Source organism: Eptatretus burgeri, chromosome 10, assembly GCF_056783735.1.
Source record: "Eptatretus burgeri isolate ZD-2024b chromosome 10, Ebu_testis_v1, whole genome shotgun sequence".
Lineage (NCBI taxonomy): Eukaryota > Metazoa > Chordata > Myxini > Myxiniformes > Myxinidae > Eptatretus > Eptatretus burgeri.
Genome location: NC_140970.1, coordinates 29,892,786 through 29,894,632, shown reverse-complemented (window position 1 = coordinate 29,894,632; position 1,847 = coordinate 29,892,786). Strand labels below are relative to the sequence as shown.

Here is a 1,847-nt window from a genome sequence, read left to right as displayed (position 1 = left end):
TCTGCAGATCGTGGTGGAAATATTTAAAGGGATTTCTTGTTTTCCCTTTCTCATTCTTGTTTGCCAACCATCAACTGCACGTTTGGATTCAGTGCAGGTTCGAGTTGCGCTGTTTTATTTCTGGATTTCCATCTATTGTAACGTACTTTTCCTGGAAGATGTTAGAACGTGTAGTTTTACATTAAGCAAACGAGGGAAGTAAAGGACCTGTTCATGGGTTGCCATAGGATTATCCACCCTTGCATCCAACGTTATTATTATTATTATTATTATTATTATTATTATTATTATTATTATTATCTCTGCCACCGAAGGTGAAGGAGGTTGTTTTCACCCCTCTCTGCCTGTCTGTCTGTTTTGTTTATTTGTCTGTGTACGATATCTAAAAAAAGGTTGTGGACTGATTTGGATGAAACCTGGTGGACAGGTTGGGTATGTGGCAAGGAAGAATTGTTTTGATTTTGTTGAAGATCCGAATCTGGATCTGGATACGAGAATTATTTGATTTTTTAAGTGATTCTTCACCATTCAGAGATAGGGCCAAAAACGATATAGTACTGTATAGCATGATATTTCAAAAATGTATTGGGCCCGATATGTTCTCATGGATCAGGCATTGCGTGGTGGAGGTATGCGCTCTACTGAGTGCCCTTCTAGTTATTATTGTTATTATTATTGACATTGATCTAGGGCTGATAGTCGAACGTTGTGCATTAATCACATGTCAGACAAACATTGGGAGATGTCATGTACTTTAATGTAAGTTACAGACTTTGGCAGATGATGAACAAATACTTGTAGTGTATCGTACTTGAACTGGGTTCCTCACATTATGAGCGATTGCTTCATACGGTAATGCTAATTGGCCAATTTAAAGCAAAATGAAAGACATTGCCTTGCACAGTGATTTATGAGATAATTCCCATTGATTCAGAGGAACCATATAGTTATTAATGCAAATATGAAGAGATTTTAACTCCCTCATGCCTCCCCCATTTGTTCTGTGCAACGACCCCCCCCCCCACCCCTCGCACTTCTCTCTCGCTCTTGCTCTCTTTCTCTCTCTCTCTCTCTCTCGCTCATCCTTGTCTTGCTGTTGTCAATTGCCCCCTCCCCTTTATGTATGTCATAGCCCCTTCAGATCTCAAAATATTGTGCGTGCGCATTTTTTTTTTTAAAGCCCTTGATAAAGACACTACAATGACACGTTCATTCCATAACATATGTGGTTAATATGATTAATATACGATATTCATTCTGAAACACATATTCTGGGTAAAGTTGAGAATTCCTACTCCAACTTGGAAGCATCTGTATTGGAACCACATATCCTGACATAGTTGGATATTAATTTGAAATTAACAGGAAATGTGAGAAATCACGGTGCTTCACAAACACAACCTCCAGTTCTGGGGAATCACTAGGTCGTCCAGTAATATCCGGGTCGTGGTTCTGGGCAACGCATTCCCTTTTGGGCAAGTATCTCGCGCTGCCTCAGGGGAAGCGTGTCCACGACGCGAAGTATCATCCGTAGAGGTGCCGGCCGGGGGAGCCAAGCGACCGCTCTGCCGTCCTTTGCCACGATTGCAGCGCCAAAGCAATGCTCAGGTAGGGTGAGGAATAGACGCAGTTGCTTGGTCAGGATGGGCCCAAAATGTTCGGTTTCCACAACACTTCCTGTCACGAGTGTGCAGAGTATTATTACATCACCATATAAAATGTGTTCCATCAAATTGGATGAAGCAACATGTGAGTTTGTTTGCATTGAGCACAATGTATTCCCTTTTGGTATAATGATTAAGTATGCCATCTGACTTGTGCATGCAATGACTGAAAATGGAATGCAT

The 1,847-nt window shown here is 41.2% G+C and overlaps 1 protein-coding gene across 3 annotated transcripts in view; it reads right to left on the bottom strand.

Annotated features, from left to right (window-relative positions):
* Positions 1-1,059: 1,059 nt before the first annotated feature.
* Positions 1,060-1,847, bottom strand: part of LOC147018200 (coiled-coil domain-containing protein 80-like) — a 46,589-nt gene continuing 45,801 nt past the window's right edge. For all 3 annotated transcript variants that reach the window (XM_085897663.1, XM_085897665.1, XM_085897664.1), the window contains one exon: positions 1,060-1,677. In XM_085897663.1, the coding sequence (XP_085753789.1) occupies positions 1,421-1,677 (257 nt within the window). In that variant the 3' untranslated portion in view covers positions 1,060-1,420. The remainder of the gene's footprint in view (positions 1,678-1,847) is intronic.